Source organism: Alosa sapidissima, chromosome 10, assembly GCF_018492685.1.
Source record: "Alosa sapidissima isolate fAloSap1 chromosome 10, fAloSap1.pri, whole genome shotgun sequence".
Classification (NCBI taxonomy): domain Eukaryota; kingdom Metazoa; phylum Chordata; class Actinopteri; order Clupeiformes; family Clupeidae; genus Alosa; species Alosa sapidissima.
The window spans coordinates 18034532-18054531 of record NC_055966.1 but is presented as its reverse complement, the minus strand read 5'-3'; the positions used below and the strand labels follow the sequence as shown (position 1 = coordinate 18054531).

At 44.0% G+C, this 20000-nt stretch overlaps 1 protein-coding gene across 1 annotated transcript in view; it reads right to left on the bottom strand.

The window, feature by feature from the left end:
- The window catches only part of LOC121720766 (glutamate receptor ionotropic, kainate 3), a 108179-nt gene that overhangs the window by 42898 nt on the left and 45281 nt on the right, over positions 1–20000 (bottom strand). The window contains exons 2-7 of the mRNA XM_042107174.1: positions 11100–11276; positions 10489–10746; positions 9876–10057; positions 7257–7310; positions 2358–2528; positions 410–553 (exon numbers count right to left, since the gene is read on the bottom strand). Of these exons, the coding sequence (XP_041963108.1) occupies positions 410–553; positions 2358–2528; positions 7257–7310; positions 9876–10057; positions 10489–10746; positions 11100–11276 (986 nt within the window). The remainder of the gene's footprint in view (positions 1–409; positions 554–2357; positions 2529–7256; positions 7311–9875; positions 10058–10488; positions 10747–11099; positions 11277–20000) is intronic.

Genomic DNA, 20000 nt, shown 5'->3' with positions numbered 1-20000 from the left:
CACACACATACACACCCTAATCCTGTGCCTACACATACAGTGTATACACACACACACACACACACACACACACACACACACACACACACACACACACACACACACACACACACACACACACACACACAAACACACAGGATACAAACAAAGGCAAACATCACAACCAGTGTGAAGAAAGAGTCTGTTTGACAGGTGTTTCTTTTTTTCCTCTTCCTTGCTTTCAGCAACAACACAGATATGAAGGAATATGGCAGCACCCCTGCTCTCTGAGTGTACACATCACATCGCATCGCATCTGCTCTTTGCATGTGTGTATGTGTGTGTGTGTGTGTGTGTGTGTGTGTGTGTGTGTGTGTGTGTGGAGGTGCGGGGGTGGGAGCAGGGCTGGTGGTGATGCTCTTGATGTTACCTCCTTGATGAAGCTCATGAAGCGTCCTCCGAACCTCCAGGGCTTGTGCCGGTGGCACTGCAGCGAGTTGACGGTCATCTGTGGCGCGTGCTGGTACGACACCGACACGATGTGGACGGCATCATACGTCAGAGCAGCATCTGTCTGGAGTAAATGGAGTGGATTACGTCAGCCGAGTGGGGTGGTAGAGAGAGGTGATAGAGAGAGGTGATAGATATATATTATAAAGGCTAGATGTCTCGTCCGCGCTGCTGGCCAATGGAGGTCGACGTCTGCACCTGGCGGCCATGTAGCCACAGTCATCTCGCTCACTCATAACATTGTGTTTCAATGGTGCATACTTTTTATTATTTTTCTACCGATTTTCAAATGGTTTGGTTTGTTATAAACATAAGAGATGTAGCTATGACACTGCATACTTATGAATAATTATAAATTCAACATGTTGAAGCATCCAGATTATAGCCACATTAATAACGTTTGTAAGAAACCAAACCGTTTGTAAATCCGTCAAGATTTCAGCGAGATAAGAGTATTTGTGTTCGTGCAGAGCACTCACCTTACATCAGGTACCACAGAGCCCACCAGATAGCTTGTCTGTGACAAGATGGCCCCCGGTGATGCTGTTAGAGACTCTGCCATTAGACATCTAGCCTTTACTATGTATATCTATGGGTAGAGTGGGGTGGTAGAGTGGGGTTGTAGAGTGGGGTTGGATTATGTCAGCGGGTTGAGTGGGTTGGTAGAGAGTGGTTGGAAGGAGGGGGGGGGGGGGGGTACTTTCTCTTCTGCCATGTTGCTTTGCTTTGCTTTAACCAGGAGATGAGAAAGGTACCTCGAAGACAGGGCAGCATGACATGATGACAAATATGTCAAAATGCAAAAGCAAACAAAAAACAAAACAAACAAAAACAAGAAAGAGGAATAAAAACTGAGCTACAGTTTTCCTCACCCCCTGCGTCCTCACCCCCAGCTCATAAGAATCACAGTTTCCACAAGCTTCCACAAATAATTCATGTGGCCCCCTTCTGTGTGTGGAAGCCTTTGCACGTATAGATAGGCAACTTTCTAGCTGAGTGAAAGGAAATTAAAGGCAGCCTACCTTGATGTTTTTTTGTCACACCAACTACCTTACAGTAGTAGGGAAGCAATTAAATGTGTGCTCTTCCATAGCACAGAGGAGGGGGAATATGTGTGTGTGTGTGTGCGCTCCCTCCTTGAAAAGCCCACTCTCCTGCACCAAAATAATTAGACCTGCACGAGGGCTGTGTGGGAGTGTTTGAACCTCTGTCAAATGCATTAACACAAAACAAACAATACAGGGGATGAGGGCTGCTATGAAATATTCACATTGAATTTCATATGCGTTTCCAACTCTTAACTCTCTATCAGCCGTGCCCCTTATTACGTTACAGCGTAAAATAAGAGCAGCTTTGCTGGGGGAAAAAAAATCACGGGATGAGATTTGAAGATTATTGGATTTGAGTTCCTGTGATCAAGAGGGAATTCATCATCATCTGGTAATAAACAGGCCTTAATAAGGCGCATAAATGAGATCAAAATTCTGTTAGTGTGTGACCCTGCTGCCTCCTATTATGGTGCCGTGTTATTAAAGAAGCATTCTGAAGCAGTGATCCGTTTCAGATCCGATCCCTTACCAGCAAGAATGTGGGAAGCACAAAAGCAAAATAACTCCTCGTATGCCTCATAATTTGCATTCTTGCTAATTCACGGCACGCAAGGTCATTTCAATCTGCAAAGCTTGGCACCTAAAAGCCTTTCCAACTCTGCTAAGTGGGTCCATGCCTCTCTACCTTTGCCCATGTAACCCACTGTAATCGTTATGAAAAGACTGACGAATGCAAGACTATGAGAGGGGTATAGACATTGAAATGAATGTTGTCACCACCGCCACCAGATTTTCCCTCAGGCAGAAAGAGAGACATACCGTCATGATGCCCTCCAGAAGGCCCGAGTCTGGCTTGGGGAGGATCTGTCTCTCCAGGGACCACTTCTCCACGATGGAGGCCACCTGGGGGTTGTCCACATTCAGGATGCGGAAGCCGGTCATGTTCACGCCGCAGAAGCGGTAGGGCTCCAAGTCGATGGCCATGAGGTCCTGCACAGAAGAGAGATGCAGGTGGCAGAAGGGAGATAGAGAAAGAGGAGGAAGGGAAGAGTACAGAGAGAAAGAGGAGGAAAGACAGGGAGAGAGAGAGAGAGAGTGAGGGAGAGGAAGTGAGGGAGGAGAGGACAGAGGAGGGAGTGAGAGAATGAGGAGACAAAGACAAAAAGGAACATGGGAGAATAATTCAGAAAGAGGAAGAGACAAACACGAGAGTGACACGAGAGGAAAAAAGGGGGACATCAAATGGGATGAGGGGGAAAACAGAGAAAGACAAAAAAGAACGAGTGAGAAAGAGAGTGTGAGAGGGAAGACTGGGATCCCATTCAGCTGACGAGGCCTGAGGTTTATGGAGGCTGCCTGTGTCTTTGTCCTCCTATAAAGGAGGCAGGCGGGGGAGAGGGGGACATTGGGAGGATAATACACTGCTCTCAGGCAGCCTGAGTGGCCAGGGATAAGGGATTTCACAGAATGCTCATACTCCAGAGTCCAAGACCCACTACCAGGGATCCCATCATTGGCCTTTCACAGGGCTGATTGAAACGGCCACGAACTCGGTAAGCCGGAGTTCATGTTTCACATTTTAGATTAAGAGAGTGTTGATCTAGGATTGTATTTCACTCTTTCTCCCACACGACTTGACACCTGACTGTCTGGTGCTGTGGATTTATGCCTAGACGCTCTGTATGCATGAGCAGGTCTAAGTATTGAATAGAGCCCCTTTATTGTTTCAAATATGCATCTTGTTGATGTCAAAAATCTCTTCCCAAGGATTGACTTGGCATAAAGGGCAGCACACAAGCTAACATGAATGTATCAAATAGACTACTCAAAGACAAAAAGGTTAAGCTAAATTTAAGTATAGTTAAGTAAAGCATGTTTAAACCAAACCATCATTCAATATTGAGCTGGTTTAGTGATTTCAAAACATTACACATTCCCATCGATATTTAAACATACAGTATTAAAATGCTGCTGGCGTGTGTTTGGGGCTCCTCGGGTGTTCAAGATGGACTACAGCAGATGAAGATCTCATCCTGGGCCGAACCTGGCCCAGCTGCGTGAGATGCAGAGACTGCAACCCTGCCCAGACACTGCAGCCACCTGCCAAGTGTTCATATCTCAAAATGAAAGGTGTTTAATCTGCTTAAGCTCGTTAATAATGCATTGGCATGCCCGTTAAATATGCGAACACAAAGCTAACCATTTCTCTCTCTCTCTCTCTCTCTCTCTCTCTCTCTCTCTCTCTCTCTCTCTCTCTCTCTCTCTCTACTGTATGTGTGTGTGTGTGTATGTGTTTATTTCTCATTACATTGGTTTGTTTAATAGTACGAAAAAATACTTTGTGAAACTAGCATCCGGTTTCTGGTGTAACACCAAACGCTGAAGCGCACAGCATATGTGAATGCCAGAGGGCTTCCATAAACCTATTTGATAGAACATAATAGACTTTTTTTATTGACACCCTGTAGTGGTGGCAAATGGCGTGCATGTGTACAGGATAAGTGCTGAGTTGCCTCCAGACACAAAGCTGTTTTTTTTTCTGTGTACTCCATAAGCATGTACTGTAGAAAGATGCTTCAATGTTATTTTCACCACGAGAGATCAAAAGAAATCTCTGTCAAACAAGACCTTGACTAAAGCTGTTCTACATCCCCTGGTTAAATGCACTCCTATGGACTCAAAACCAAAATAAATGGTGTTTTTAAAAGATAAAGTTAAAACCATCTTAACCCTTATAACATGTTATTGTTTTGTTGATTTGTTTTGTTAATTTATTTTGTACCTCAAAGGATTTTGAAATGCAATCATAAGACAGAAGTCAGACACCTGAATTTGGTTACTGGTACTTACATTTGCCAATATGGTGAAAAAGCATAAACCAATATAACCTATGAGTGGCATTTGTCTACACTTGACTCCAACACATCTGATCACACTTTTGTGCTGCAGTGGTGCACGTTGGGTGAATACCCAACAAGTCAAATCCGAATAGGGAGTCATGACCTAAACGGGGGTGATCCCTGAAAGAGTGGGCTAAGCTAAGCCACCACAATGTGCTGCTCCTCTCAAATTCTTCTGGATGGAGCCTGCAGGGATAATGCTGCAGTGATGACAGACTAATTTCAGTGGCGAAAGTGGCTATTACCCCCTGAACACGTAGCTGTTGACTTTTCACGCTCTAATAAATAAGAGCTTTCCTCGTCCCCCAAACAGTAACACAGCAGCACTATATTGCTGAGAAACTTCATTGGACAAGTGAGGCTGATTGGGTTGCCAAAGAAATGATATGTCTATTTATCAACCTGGTGACTTTTTCACCCGGCAGGTGAAATCTGCTTTAATCTTCTACAGCTTTACCTAAGATCAATGATGCAGTTGGACACAGCAAGGCACATGGTCTTTATGGTGGATACATGCACATGGTCTTTATAGTGGATAAATCTATGGAGAAATGTATTTTGTTTTATTGGCGTTAGTCATATCGGATATGACATTAACACACTGATACATTTTTAATGTGTATGTGTAATGGATGCCTAAGGAAACACTGATTTGCCCACAGTAGTTCAGTCTAAGTGCTCGGCAGGTCAAGGCTGTTGAATGTGATACTTTGGTGTGTGCATGAAGTGTCAATGTCAGCAACACAATGCAGGTGCCATGCTTCTGTGCTTGAAGGACGTAGCTTTTTACAGATCCAGTATCCCACGGCGTGTAAATGTATCTGAGCTTACCTTCAGCAACTCCATCTGAACTTATATTACTAGATATTATTACTTGGTGAACATGGGATCTGCCGAGCAGTGCCTACAGTATTTGTGGCCCAGGATATGTGATAGATAGTGCTTTAGACTAATTATTTAGTTATTTAATGCTTTTTTGATGTCATTTAGATTCCCCGCAAATTTATGTAGAGTAAAAGGATAAGCGATATAAACAGGCCTACTGTAGCTGCCAATAAGATATTTTAGCAATGGAGCACTGGGAAACAAACACACACACACACACACACACACACACACACACACACACACACACACACACACACACACACACACACAGGCAGAGTGGCTCAGGGAAAAAAAAAATGCTGGCCCTTCTCCGCAAGTCTATCCAATTCTCCAAGGGTGGAATCTGAACTGTTCAGAAGGATGAGGCATTCCAGAGGACACAACTGGCAGGGTCTGCGGTCGACTGAGCCTTTGTGTCCCTAATGCTGTGGCATCGGCTCCTGCTGGCTGGTTAGTGTACCAGAACAAGAGACAGATTCATACTGGACACACAGAGTGGCCATTGCATGTGTTACAGCCCTCAGTGGAGGTCTTCTTATGTCTGGGTCAGAAACAGGGCTTGTCTACAGCACGTGTGTTGTTTGAGGCATATGATTTTGACAGCCCTGCCAAACTGACTTAAGGGTTCTGCATAATAGGAGTCAGCTGAGTAAACAAAAAACAAATAGCAACCACACTTGGAGGAGGACCAGTAAATTAGGGGAGATATTGATGAAAAAACAACAACAAAAAAAATCAATTAGCATATCTGTATCACTGCTTTCAGAGAGAGCCAGAGAGTCAGTGAGGCCATGTCCACACACTGACAGTTTTCGTGAAAACTGTTATGTTTTTTTTATTATTGTTTTGGCCTTGCTTCCAAACGACCGTGGCGTTTTAGGTAACCAAAAACTATATTTTTCAAAAACGGGTTCCAGGGTGTTTTTCTTTTTTGTTTTAAAACCCTATTTTGCCCTTGTCATGTAAACAGCAAAAGAGAGAGCCAGAGAGTCAGTGAGAGTGGTCAGCCTACAGTACAGTACAGAGTGGACACTATGGTCTGGGTACTGTATGTGCCATTTCATCTGTTTCATCTGTGCACAACAGAGGAAGCATCTCCTATGTTGCCTCTTCACTAACTCTCCTCTCCATTTGGTCTCAGGATAAGAAGACATAAAAAAAATGAGAAGCAAAATTCAGACAGAATCTGGCCTTTTCCAGGGAACTTTTTATCTCCCTGTTGCTAAGAGACATTGATCTAAAACAGGAAACAGGGTGGTAGAGGGACTGTCACATTATTATTGTTGTTATTATTATTATTTTGTTTTTGTTTGTCAAGGAAATTAGATGTCAGTGCAGTGTTTGGGGTGTGTTGCTAAGCTGTCAAAGCTATCACAGTACAAACGGAAACAGCCATTGGTATTCCAGGGGTGCCATTAACAAGCCGGATGTTGAGCGCACTTATGTAAATTTCTGCTCCGAGCCTCTGCTTTGCAGCTCTGTTTTATGTACTGTGTCTAAAACGACATGAGGACGTGGCATATAATGCAGACGATTGCATCGCTCCCCTCATCTAAAGTTAGAGAACTGCAGAGTCTGAGCACCGAGGCAGACAGGGGGGAGGGTCGTAAATCAAAGCCCTCCCATGTGTTAAGATATTAGCTGAAGTGCACGCGGCGCCATCAAACCGGGCTGACACAATCAATTGACTCCCAATCTGTTGTCTTTGTAGTGCCTTTTCAAAGACTTTTGTTGTCTTCATCAGGGGAGTAGGAGTGTTTACAGAGGGATATTGAAGACTCCATTACTCTGCTGTTTTGTCAAACGAAATTGATATTATGGACCCGTTCCAAAGCCCATTGGCAATTAGACGTCATTCATCAAAATATGAAACGAGACCGGGATGAGAACAAATGAGAATCAATTTGCATTAACAAGTGTTTTACATTACCAGAGTGGTGAAGATGTAGTGGTAGTACTCTGTCATCATTCCCATCATCTGAGCCTGCAAGAGAGAAAGAGAAAGAGAGAGAGAGAGGGAAAATTAGAGAGGGAGTGACACACACACACACATACAGAGAGTGACAGTGTTGGTGAAATGCTATAATAGTCAGTAGGTCACTTGTGGAAGTCTGCAATCAATAAAGTGGCCAATGACAAATAAAATAAACGTGGATGCCTTCCAGCTGAGGAATAGGAGAAGTAAACATGACACAGATTTCACAGAACCCAGGCAGTCATAAAAGGGGGTCATTGCTTGTGTGTGTGTGTGTGTGTGTGTGTGTGTGTGTGTGTGTGTGTGTGTGTGTGCGTGTGTGCGGGTGTGAGGACATAGTCATTCACTGGGGATGACTCAGCACCTAAACCATCTTCCCACTGCTGCTGCCATTCATCTATTAATTTAGGAAGCCTGCAAAATGAAATAAATAAAAACACAAACAAAAACAACAACAAGAGGCTTGTGTGAGTCAAGCACACAATAGGCAAGGACCTTCATCTGGAGGCAGTCATAATCCTGTTTATCATTTGTCCTCCCTAGGTGCATAAAACCTAATGCTTACTTAAAAGCTACTTTTTTTCAGAGGCCTATGCTCTCTATAGTGGATTGGATTTTGTGTTAACTGTAGCATCTAGTGACATGGAGGTGAGGTGAGAGGGCGAAGATTTAGAAAAATATCTCCCTGTGCCACTGCCAGCTTTATTTCTCCTCCAATTCAAAAAACAGAAGAAAAGCCCTATCAGGAAAAAAAACAAACATTATAACCATTTTTTTTTTTTGACAGGTGGCAAATGCCCTTTCTTCCTACCTGCCAATTTCAAAACCAAATACCTCTCGGCCCCATGGCTCCCGGTCTATCTCTCGATAGACCTGCAAAACATGCTTCAATCCATCTATCCATCCATCCATCCTCTGCAGGCACATCCAGGCTCACAGCTTTTCCAGAGACACAAAAGTCTTGGCCTAGAGACAGACCCCTTCACACTCACTCTCACACACACACACACACACACACACACACAAACACACACACACACACACACACACACACACACACACACACACTTCCCATTTCCTTTCTTTTCCCCTGAAGGCGAATTCATGTACTGACAACCAGGGTTGGAGTGTCGATCCAAAAGCTGCCGCGAGGAAGGAGACACACAGACAGGTGGCTGCCTTTTGGAGGCTGGGATAATGAGCGTTCCCACAGACAGACGACGCGCTGAAATCAGATGAACACGCGCAAGGCCTGACAACACAGCGGCAACATGCCACAGAAGAGAGTCACCCACTGCCACAGAGATGCGGAGCAGGAGAAGGTCAATTTTGCCAAAGTAGAGGCACAAAGTTGGGACTGGCAGAATTTATCAGAACATGTTTAAGCTGCTTAGTTTCGACTTTTGGCACATAAACTGCAGCTAGATAAAATTGCCCAGGGATCAAGCCCCATTTCTTCCCCTATATATTTGTTTTTTTCTGCAGGTAAGCAAGATGGAATAGGCATTCATGTGAGTTTTCCCACTAGGTTAAGATTTGCAGAAATGCCGCTATAACTGTGCTCGTAAACCCTGGAAACCAGCCTTGGGTAACATAAATAAAACTGGCTTGGAGAATCAGAATGCCAATAAAGTTCTATAATGCTATTTTATGTATAATAATTCATTTAAAAGTTGAACTTCTTTGTCAAGCATGGATGTAATTTATACATTGGCACAAGGCCTTGATTTAAACTTGATTCAAAAATGATGATTTGTCAAACCTAGCCCTAGCAAGCTAAAACAAACCAATAACCAAAAACATTCTCAGATGCTGTTATGACAAAACGATTACAATCGTTTGGCTGCAAACATGTTTCTCCTGAAGCACCATCTACGACACACTGAATTTGACACAAAAATGATCTAGCAAGTGCCAACCTTATCCCACCGCTCAAAAGAGAAATAAACAACGGAAGGAAAAACAACAACAACAAAGAAACAGTGGACTGGGCGTGTGAGTGTGGAAACTCAAAGTGCTTGAGCTTCACACCACATGGGGAGCCAGCGCACCAGAGCTTCTGTGCTGAGAGGCAGCATATGCGCCTGAGGAGAAGATGACTTTCTGAGCACCGCACACTATTTTAATCCTCCTTTCCTCTCCTCTGCCTCGCACAACACCACAGAGCTTTCGCCTGTTTGCTCGTTCATTGCTGCTTATTTGTCTGCTCGCGTGTTTGTTTGCTTGTTGTGTATTTGCTCAGCCCGGACAAGTAAACAGTGCATCCACAGGACTCAGCAAGACTGAGTTCTGAGCTGTGGTTGACAGAGTTCCATGTATGTGATGACATGTTAACATTAATCTGGAAGAATGGTCGAGTTCTAAATTCTTGTCTAAATAAAATCTATTAGTTATTAGGATCTATTTAAAAATGCAAAAAAACACCTTCACAGATACTATATCCAAAGTGATGTGTTGAACAGTGAACACATGCTCATACAGTATCTGTAAAGAACATAGGTACATTTGTTCAATAGCCTGCTGAATGTCATTGAGGACAGACTCTCTGAGTGAGATGAGTGTGTGGGCTCCTACCTGCTTCAAGATCTGGGCAGCCATGGCGTGACTGCAGTCGAAGATGATGCGGAACTCGCGGCCTCGCTTCATCTCCTTCAGCAGCGGCCGCGTGTCCGTGTTGTCCAGGGGAAGCTGTCTGATCTTCAGCCGGATGTTGTACCTGGATGGGGCCATGATCAGCTCCTGTAGTCTAATGAGGCCTGGAAGTGACACATGTGCAGGGAGATGAGTGAGATGAATAAGACAGGGCCTGCTTGGCAGAGCAATGTGGGACACTACCATAGCTCAGTGCACTAATACATCATAATATATTAAAGTATATTAATATACAATGAGTAACATTTATACTCTTTTATGGAGTAATGAATTACATAACCAAAGCCCCATTGTAATGTCCTGTTTAATTGTATTTTCTTTTAAAAATTATATTAACCTCATATTATTTTATCAGGTTTTATGTCATTTCTACTTTAATATTATATTCTAAGAGTAGCTCCTTTGACACGGTTGAGCCTTGACTTATAAATCAGAAAAAATCAGAAAAAAAACTCAGTCTTACAGGATAGAAAATAACGATAACGTTTCTGTTGAGCTCATAGCAATGTCAGGTATGAACACACAGCGATCTCACCTGTGCTGTCGTCGTACACCACGGTGGCCGTCTTCCACCTGAGGAACTGCACAAGGTCGAGAATGGCGTAGCTGAGCGAGGAGTAGTCGGGGTACAGGTTGGCGTAGAATGTGTCCCGGTTGTCCATGGGGTGGTGCTTCCACCTCACCTGGATGTGTGGCACCTCCAGAGCATTGCAGATGGACTGGACAGCGTTGGAGGATGAGCTGTGTGACGGGCCAAAGATGGCTACTACGCCTAGAGAGAGCTGGTCACAGGCTGGACAGGGTGGGGGGTAAATCAGGTCAGTAACAGGGGTAAGATGACAGACGCACATAAAACACTTAACATGATCACAGCTGATCTCCATCTGCCAAACTAGTGTGGCTGTCACTGCTACAGAATGTGGCAGGTTCCCTCGGAGGGACCATATGACTGAGGAGCTGAGAAACGACCCTGTCCCCTCTTATCCAAGCAAAAAAACATCATAATCATAACAAGCCATTCTGAGTACTACAACATACCAGTAATTACTGTTTTTATGAGTGTTTTTGAACTGTGTTTTTATGAGTACAAGACTCATAAAGTCTGCATTATTTCTGCATTATTTTTACATTCCTCCACCCACTCACCTTTCCTGGACGCCTCAAAACTGTCGTAGATGTTTATCCTCTGGATGTCGTACGTTAATGTTGTGTTGGGTAGTAACGTCCTGTTCCTGTTGATGTTGTTGACGGCGAACTTAAAGGCCAGCTCCTCTGAACTCACAGGGGCGTTGGGGGCGCTTTCTGTTTGCTCAAAAATGCCCCCTGCAAAAACAAATGGAGGCAAAAATTAAAATTTGGAGGCCATTGTCAACAGAAGCTCATTTCCCTGCTGCAGGCATAAATCTATGAAGGCCTGCTTTTGATTTATTTCATTTTCATTTATTTTCTTAAAAAGTGGGCTTTTCACTTAATGCTGGTGGTAGACAAAATTGTGTTGTTGTGTGCACCACATTTTCCACAGCAAATAGAAGAGAGACAGAGAGAGAGAGAGAGAGAGAGAGAGAGAGAGAGAGAGAGAAAAGTATGGCCGCTCTTCTTTCCAAACCATCGCTGTGAATACCAAGTCGTAGCTTTGAAGTTCAGACGCGCAATGGAGGGAAGGTAGAGAGCTGGGGAGGTGCAAAAGAAAATGGCTCCATCACTACAAGTGCTCATGTTCTTTTTCCCCGGCCTCTCCGTCTGCTTTCATGCCCCCACACAAAAAAGAGCCCTGACAGAATCACAAAATGGACTGTGTCTGGAAGATGGGATTTTCACACACAAATGGGGGTAATTGTAAATCATTACTGGCTACGACTTCAGTATGTGAGTTTGTGAGGATTAGAATCAGGAGGGAGGGGTTGCGCGTGATCCACGATAGCTGTGCTGGTTTATGTCTACAGTGCTAGCCCGACTGGTCTCACTTCACCCTGCAGAAAAACTTTTATCCAGAGAGAAATATTTATTCAATTCCCTGGGTATCTGAACATCCATTACCAAAGTTCTCTTGCCTTCAAAGAAATGCCTACAGTACATGTTTCAAATCTGATTGTGGATAATAAATAAAAAACAAATCCAATTAAAAACAAAATAATACATGGAATTATATTTTTTGCCCTGTATAAAACTGCATTGAAACCTCAAAGTGAAATGGATCAATTGATCAAATCTGCCCTAAAACCCGTATCCAGTGTAAAAACAGTGACAGTGGTGACTTTTCCTGTTGTCCACTTTCCCTGTTGACCACTGTGTCCTTTTAAAGTGCCCGACCCTCGTAAATTGCCATGATGAAACATCCTGCAACAATGTGTTGTATGCAGGCGGTGGAGGATAAAGGATTATTTCCAACCAATGTGCAGAACACGTTTAAGACGAGAGCATTACTTGTTCAGGTACTGCATAACACACACACACACACGCACACACACACACACACACACACACACACACACACACACACACACACAAGAAAAATGCTTTTTGTGAAACGTTTTGTCTAATCTAAAAAAATCTATTTAGAAAAACAAATACATACATACACATGCACGTACACACACACACACACACACACACACACACACACAGAAACAATAGTTGTGGTACACGAAGAAGGTTGCGTGTGCAGCCGCCTCCTTCTGTGCCATCTGATCCCCCACTGCAGATGGTCAGAAACCCCACAAGGACCTCCAGAGCACTGGGCATACCGCAGAAGGAGCACCACCACCACCACAGCAGTAGCAGTAGCTTCTACTACTTACCACCACAGCAGTAGCAGTAGCTTCTACTATTTATGCTACTACTTACCACCACAGCAGTAGCAGTAGCTTCTACTATTTATGCTACTACTTACCACCACAGCAGTAGCAGTAGCTTCTACTATTTATTTAAGCCCCCTTCACTTCCCACAGGGACGTAAGCAACCCCCCCCCCCCCCCCCACCCCCCCACTCTGGAAGGGGAAGGCGCATTAAAATAAATGAATCCTGCCGTTTTGTAGGGAAATCTCATTAGAGTACATTAAGTAATTGCTGGAGTATATACTAATTTGACTGTTAAGAGGATAAAATGTGCATTGCTCGGAAGCACTTTAACAAATTTAATAAACAGGGGAATGGGCTCTGTGGAAGGGGAGGGGTGTGGGGTTGAGGAGTCCCGGGGTCATTTGCATTGCCTTTTCAGAATTCTGTCATAAGCTAAAAGCTTAACGAAGCCCCATGTTCCCGTTTCCATCGAAGCAGGCCCGCGTGAGTGCGAGTGTGTGTGTGTGTCTGTCTCTCTCTCTCTCTCTGTCTCACACTCTCTCTCTCTCTGTGTGTGTGTGTGTGTGTGTGTGTGTGTGTGTGTGTGTGTGTGTGTGTTCTGGAAGCAGAAATACCCACTGCACAAAATAAATAGGGAGCTTTTAACACAGGGTGTTCCATAAAGAACACTTCTGCTTGTTCTTTATGACTAAAGCCACAGGCATAACAAGCTGCAAAGTGTAGAGTTTCTGTACATCTCCTCCTCTGCATTCCGAATACGTCGCTTCTCTACTTGTAGCCTGCATTACAAAGGATCCTAATTAGTCTCCGGGGTTGTGCCAACAAAAAATCCCTACTAATTGAAGCTGCTGCTATTCATAATGTGTCCCAGAGTGAGCTGCTCTGTTGGCTGCTATCAGAACTTAAGGAGAAGTGTAGGCTGAATTGAATTGTACTTTGCCTGGTAAAATCAAGGTGAGCCAAGCTCTGTTCTGCATTTGCTCTGCTTAAACTGTGGCCTTTACTGACCTGTGGCTATTTTCAGAGTACCCTTTTCAGATTTCAAAACAAAACATCCGCTTAGTTATTCTGCTTTTTGAAACTACTTATTACACACAGTATTAATCACTACCAGAGTAAATCTGACAAGTGCAGTTGATTGAACAAGAGCAGTGCATGATTAATAGTTTGCAAATTGCCAGAAAACACGTTATGCATTATAAGATATACACTGCCTTCTTAAAACTTAACAGACACTTAACAAAAAGTAACAGTCCTGCCACATATTGGTTCTACCTGTGCGCCTAACACGTGATTTCAGTGATTAGCTAAGCTACCTGGCTTAAATATTGTGCTAATTAGAATCAGCTGATTAAGTGAATGGTTGGAACAAAAATGTAGTAGGACCTTTACTTTCTGAGGCCGGACTTCACCTCGGATTAAAACAGCTTTTTTTGTTAATTCCATACTGCTGTTTTGGAATCAATGAGTATTTCTTCAATTAATTTACATTCAATCAGGAAGTTGGTATGTAAACTGGTATGAGTCCACCTCCACCTCACAGTGTGGCAAAGCCCACATGTTAGTGTCACCAGCCACCTTGTGCTCCAGTGTAACCCAGCACGAGTTTGTTAGCACTCCACACTGCCAGGCACGGCGACCGCATGCCAGCCTTTCACAATGAGGCAATATCATTACGTTTCTGGATGTGTGTTCTGCATGCTACTGTACTGAACATCTGAAAGGCTTCCTTTGTACAGTTCTCTCTCTCTCTCTCTCTCTCTCTGGTGGTATTCCCAGTAAGCTTGTCAATAGACTGTCTGCATCCCAGCACCACAAAGCACTTAAGTATACAATGAACTGCAGTGCACAATGGCGACCGAGGGACAATTATGGCAAAACAGCTCCCATTACCCCTGTTCACATAACTGACCAATTAAAGTTTTTTTTTTCCCTCGTCATATTGTGCTTCCTTCGGGCATCATTAGCTGCAATCATACGAGAATAGAATGAAGGAAAAAAAAAACAATACAGGAAATGCATTTTTGCAGAATTTTCTCACAAGCACATAAAAACCAAATGTTAACCTAATCTTCACATTATGTCACATTATGTTTTTATCCCCTAGTTTATCATGGTGGATTTGTAGATTTCATTAAAAAAAATCTAAATCCAGCTGGGTATTACAACATGATATTAGCTTGAGGTACCAGACCTCTTGTTTTTTTCTCAGTTAAATTCTGACACTATGAAGGGGAATCAACCACAGCAATGGCAACACACATAAACTGCTCTGTCTGCGAATGTAAACAACAAGTGATTTTCCTTGTGACAGAGGGAACATTTCCTTGAATGAATATAAGGAAATGCAAATACAAGTATCCGTCATTTTAAGAGCAGCAGTTCATCTTCAGCCACGACTTAATAATACATTAGCTTTGGCCCTTTACAAGCGTTCATACAGCCTTAGCCAAACGTTTCTCACGAGTCAGTCCACCGCCACTCTGTGTAGGGGCACACGCATGCATATATCACAATTACCGCAGGGCCAGCTCACTTTCTTTAAGTGGCTGGAATCGCTCTATTATATTGCGGAGCTAATTAAATGAGAAAGATTATTTTCATATGAAGAGATATTGATCTTCTTGATGAAAGGTCTTCCACCATGCCAGTGAGAATGTTTGATCGCGGTGTTGGATACAGGATTTGAGGCGGACAAATATTGCAAGTGTCGTGTTCCCTCTCACACACTGTCATCCCTACCTACAATGCCAGATGATAATGAGAATTTAGGCGTTGCACGGGATGACATATTACCATATAAATTGAATGGGACCTAATTCTCATGTTTAAGTGTGTAATGAGAGAGTTGGCTTTAATTAAGTTATGGCCGCATCTCACACACAATGAATATTCACCTGACATGATCAGAAAGGCGACACAGTTATTTATTTGATATGATTAGTAATACTCATCTAGCCTTCGAAAGCTTAGATATCACCACTGTCAAATAACTGTCAGGTAACAACACGTTTGTAAAATCTAATTTTATGCTCAAGTGGTTTGGCTTCTGCAATTTAACGCAGCTTTCACTCTCTCTCTTGCCCTCTTTCTCCGGTGCTTCCCTACTCTCCCACTCTTTTTCTTTCTCTATCTCTCCCTCTTTTCCTCCATCTCTCCCTTCTCTATTCCCCTTCATCTCTCTTTCTCTACCTCTCTCTATAAATCTTTCTCTCCTTCAGTCTTTTTCTCCTACCATACACCCTTTCCCTTCATCTCTCTCTCTCTCTCTCATTCCTTCCATCTCTCTATCTCTCTCTCTACATCAATCTCTCTCTCTATAAGCTATCCCTACCTCCTTTCTCTCCTTCCATTCCTCTCTCTCCTCCAACCTCTCTCTCATTCAGGCCTTTTTGATCACATTATCATTCTCAAACACACACACAGCGGATAATGTGACTGGGCAGGGAGGGTTGGATTGGGGGAAGGCGGGGGGGGGGGGGGGTCCTTTTAGTCAGCCTCCACATCAGGTCCACAGGCTTTGCTGGGCAAATCTTAATTACAGTGTTTTTTTTTTTTTTTTTTTTTTTTTTTTTTTACAATTGCTAAAAGACATTTTTTTAAAACGTTCAACCTGTTTTTCAAAAATTGTAAACGGAAAAGCCTCATTCTCAATCTACATTCACAAAACATCTGACACTTCTTGCGAAATCAAACAATCACCTCAAAATAGTTTTACCTTGGTTCAGACAATGGGTTTTAACAATCTAGTGGGTGGGTGGTGGGGGGGGATTATTGTTGCTTTGCTTCTTAACTGTGGGTTACAGGCACACAGCATAAAGATGATGCTGGGAGTAAGGGAGTAGGCTCATGTGACAGGGACACTAACTCACCGCCTGTGATATCCCTACACCAATTAGTTTCAATATGTCTCATCTCCTGCTCCACAATGCACAATGTATACAACTCGCTGCTCCAACTGCCAGCCCCCCCCCCCCTCCTCTACACACACATACACACAGATACACACACACACCACCAGCTACCGCTTCACCTGATGGACTTGCCTCCCCAACGCCCGCACACACGCTCCACGCACCGGCAATCTCCACGTTATCATGGAGGAGGGTGGTGGGCAGCCCACCCGCCCATGCCAGGGCACAATGCCCAGCATCTGCCAGCAGCCGCTGCCAAGAAGACAAACAATGGTAGCCGAGGCCAAGAGCACGCAGACCCGACTCTGAGGCAGTGCGGCCCAATGGACTCTAATGCACTCTATTGTCTATGCAAAGTGACATGGGCGGTCCACGGGCCCAGTGGTTTCTTGGCATGGCCGGGCAGATTCTGGCAAGCAGTGTCAGAGGTAACTGACAATATGGAGGACAGGATTGATCTGAGGGAGGGTTTTTAGCTGCTTGTGTACACCCAACTGGATGTTGTGTTTCTGGCGTTCTCTTTCTTTGTTAACTGACAAAAAATGTAACAAATACAAAAAAAAAAAAAAAAAAAAGCCTCCGAAGTTCCACACTAAAACAGATTCCTGATACATGCCAGCCAGGCGGTTCCGTTTTCAGTTTTCAGTTCAGCTGCTGTCATCCACAAAGATATGGCGCGTTCACTCTCCAAGCCCACCAAAAACCCATAGAAGAAAACTTAAAATGAATGGAGTAAATGGAATTTAGCATGACAAGTTAGCTTGCCCACTGTTCCTATTGAGAATTCACAAAGGTCTACATCCATCATTCTGGGCTATTTCAGCCTCCTCTCTCTCCTTTCTCCCTCTCTCTATCTATTTTTCTCTATCTCTCTTTCTTTCTCTCTCTCTCTCTAGCTCTCTCTATCTTTCTCTCTCTCTGCCTGGTAGTCTGCAGATGCTGTGTTTCAGCCTGGAGCCTGGCCCCTGTATTCTTCAGCGCGGGGCTGGCACATGTGAAAATGTTATTCGTGTTTACTTATTCATTCTCTCGACAAAGAAAAAGCTGAGGCGCAGAAGTTAGTGCACACTATTATAAATGGCTTTGTTCAGACTTGGAAGGAGAGGAAGAGAGAGAGAGAGAAGAGAGAGAGAGAGAGAGAGAGAGAGAGAGAGAGATGAGGGAGACATTCACATCAAAGTTTCGAAGACTGAGAGTATTGACTGGGGTGGGCACTGTCAGGAGTTAAATGAAAAGTGACCTTATGAAAACATATCCGGATTTAGCCGCTACCCACTTTATTTGGCTTGCCACACTTAACATCATTTTCACACACACACACACACACACACAGACACAGACACACACACACACGCACACACACACTAAAAGTCCAGGACACCTCTATTAGGAAGACTATGCAGAAACCAACAGAGTATATACCGAGTCCAAGTAACAGAATGTCCCCACTGACCAAAGAACAGAGTCCAACAGTAGTCTAACAGTAATAGCATGTCACCACTGACAGCGTTTTACAGTAATACCACGTCACCACTGACCGTAGAACAGAGTCCAACAGTAGTCTAACAGTAATAGCATGTCACCACTGACAGCGTTACAGTAATACCACGTCACCACTGACCATAGAACAGAGTCCAACATTAGCATAACAGTAACAGCATATCACCACTGACAGCGTTACAGTAATCCCACAGCGTTACAGTAATAACATGTCACCACTGACAGCGTTATAGTAATACCACGTCACCACTGACAGCGTTATAGTAATACGTCACCACTGACCATAGAACAGGTCTGAGCCAGATGTGGAACAGTTCCATTTGCCTTAGTGCCATGTTTGTGTAGAAGATACCTGTTCCTGCTGCAGCTCTTGCTGCTGAGAAAAGCATATGGGAACACAGCAGTGTGCGTTTGTGTCCAGAGTGAGGAGCGGGTGTATGGGTGTATGGGCGGGTGGGGGTGGACGGATGCGTTTCACTGCGCGGAGCCCGAGATGCAGCGAGATAAAGAGCCTGTTTCAGTGGCCCTGGGGGCATCATCTTCATCAATGCTACATGTAGAGACCTTTTAATTCCAGATTTCCTGCAGCAGCAGTCCTCGGCAACAGCACCATGTCCCCCGGCTCGTCCCGCGCCATCATTAAAATGGATCTCCAAAACAGAGATCACAAGGTTAGATACCCACAGCCGACTGCCAAGACTAAGGGCAGCATAATTGACATTGATTTTACACTTTAGGAAGCAATTAATATCTAGACTGAGTTAAGCGACAAAATAGCCGTTCCAATTTTATGAGCTGAGAGGAGGAGGCAGGGTATTGTTTACTGACTGCCATTGATTTGCTTTCTTTCTTTAGGTCTGGACAGCAGCTTGGGCCTTTATTGCTAAATCTGCTCTTACTCCTCCATGCGACATCTGTGTACACTCTCTAAAAAAGTAAACACCAAAATAAGCCCCACTGTATAGAGTAAACAAAAGGAAGGCTATAACATGATATACTACTACTACTAATAATCCAACAAATATATACCGAAGCAGACCGACCCCCCCCCCCCCCCCCCCCCCCCCCCCCAACACTGAATGGGATTTCTACAATCAGCCTGCAATAAAGTAGACCAGCCACAGATAGAGATGGGGAAAGTAGCAGCACAAGCCAGCAGAGGGGGTGTGCAGGGCCCCCATTCCCTGCATGTGGGAGTAGAGACACCACGGATAAGCAACTGCTTTATTCCTCCAAACAGAGCGGTTTCAGGAGCGGCAGAGCCGCGAGCTCCTGGAGACTGGGTCAGTCTGGTTTCAAGGTGCTTGCGGACAGCCCTAAATATAAAACTGGCCCACTTATCGCAGGAGAGACCACTCATATGCAAAGTTAATGCAGATAAATGAGGGAGGGGGTGCCTGTGTGTGTGCGTGTGTGTTGGAGGGGATCACTTGGGACACCTTTGGCTAATTTCTGGGACAGGAGGGCCTAAAATGGAAATCGACTGCCACTCCCGTCAGGCCACTGTTTGCCTTGCCTGGAACAAAAGCAATCATGGGAGCTTGACTTTGGATTGGCCTCCTTTACCTCTGCCCAATTTTCTGGGTGCCGTGACGACAGCGGCAGAGAGGAAATTGCTCTGCTCTGGCTGTTCACTTGAAAACACTTTGGGTCACACAGGCCTTTTCATCACATGGGAATGCATCTGGGAGACACAAGGGCCACCAGAGGTCATCAAGTTTGTCAAGACAAAAACATTATTATTACTATTATTATTATTATTATTATTATTATTATTATTATTATTATTGTCTACAAACACTTTATACACTGACATTTCAATCGTCAATATTA